Genomic DNA, 1,277 nt, shown 5'->3' with positions numbered 1-1,277 from the left:
TTTTAGGGCTTGAGTACCATTTTTAATTTATTTGGGGTTTCTCCCTGGTGGTGCTTGGAAGGCCCAAGGAGGGAACCTGGGGCCATGAACATGCTGGGCTTGCTCTCTAGCCCTTTGAGTTATCTCCTTCAGCCCAGGGCTAACTTAAAAATTAAGTTTTTAGAGGAGGAGAGAGCAGAGGAAAGTAGCTGGTATTTAAGAAAACTTCAGAGACTATAATGGAAATGTCTTTATCAGTTTGAGGTAATTAAAAAATATCAGACTTTATTGACCATAAAATTTGCCTGACAAAAATTGCACATAAATATGGTAGCTTTGTAGAACGAGGCAGAAGCCAGGGAGCAAGAGCATGGTGTGCACAGACGGTGCTAACCCAGGAGTCCTGGAGGCTGTGAGGTGGTCATCCATCACCTGGCCATCACAACCAGGTAGAAATGCCTGTGAAAAGCAGCGAAGCTGGCCATGCCAGCACTTACACATGGAACACTTCCCGGGCAGCCAGGAGCCATGGCGCAGGGAACCGCAGTTCTCTTTGCACACATCATGCTCACAATTGCGTCCATAGAAGGAGGGGGGGCAGGCACAGAACGACCCCAGCATGCAGGTTCCCCCATTCAGACAGCAGATTCTGTTGAGCTCCTTACTGTCCAGGATTCCGGGGGAAGACACAAACTGCAAAGACTGAAGGCAAACTGCAGGCTCCTCGCGGGGTCCAATGTTGTCACTTCTGCTGGCCAGACCAGCAACTAATTCCAATGCTCTGGAAATGACCATGATCCAAATCACACCAGGGCAGAAGGAAGCCGCAGAGTTCAAGGCCATTTCCACTTCAGCTTCTGCCTGTGGGAATGTTCTGGCCCCAGGTGTCGGGAAACACCAGCCATCGTTTGCTTCTACACCTCGGTCATTGTTCTTGGAAGTTGCAGCGGCCCAAAGACAGCCGCAGGCCAGCTCAGGGACAACCTCCAACTCTGGAGTGTGGGAACCTCTAGCCCAGCCGGCTCCAGCAAACAAACCAAAGCCGTCAAAACTCCTAAGCAGAATTACTTCCAAATAAAAATTCTATACCCAGCCAAACTATCAAATAAAGTATTAAGGGGAAAGCATTTGGACATGTCTGGGGACACCTCACCCATCCACACAGCCAGGAAGCCCATTATTCCCTTTGACAAAAAGTCATGGCATGTGCACTCCATCCAGTGAGAGAGGAATCCAAGGAGGAGGAAGACCTAGAGCACTGGGCACAGCAAACCCCACTTGGTAGAGATTAGACCTTG

General features: G+C 49.6%; 1 protein-coding gene across 1 annotated transcript; it reads right to left on the bottom strand.

The window, feature by feature from the left end:
* Positions 1-264: 264 nt before the first annotated feature.
* On the bottom strand, positions 265-864 carry LOC130033072 (teratocarcinoma-derived growth factor 1-like). Its single transcript, XM_056124768.1, has one exon. It carries the CDS (start codon positions 820-822, stop codon positions 265-267), a length of 558 nt encoding a protein of 185 aa, XP_055980743.1. The 5' UTR covers positions 823-864.
* Positions 865-1,277: the final 413 nt, after the last annotated feature.

Source organism: Sorex fumeus, unplaced genomic scaffold, assembly GCF_029834395.1.
Source record: "Sorex fumeus unplaced genomic scaffold, SorFum_2.1 ptg000051l, whole genome shotgun sequence".
NCBI classification, from domain to species: domain Eukaryota; kingdom Metazoa; phylum Chordata; class Mammalia; order Eulipotyphla; family Soricidae; genus Sorex; species Sorex fumeus.
This window is presented reverse-complemented; position numbering and strand designations above follow the sequence as displayed.

Coding starts and splice junctions, on each gene's coding strand:
- LOC130033072 (XM_056124768.1), bottom strand. CDS start 822: ATGGCCTTGAACTCTGCGGCTTCCTTCTGCCCTGGTGTGATTTGGATC.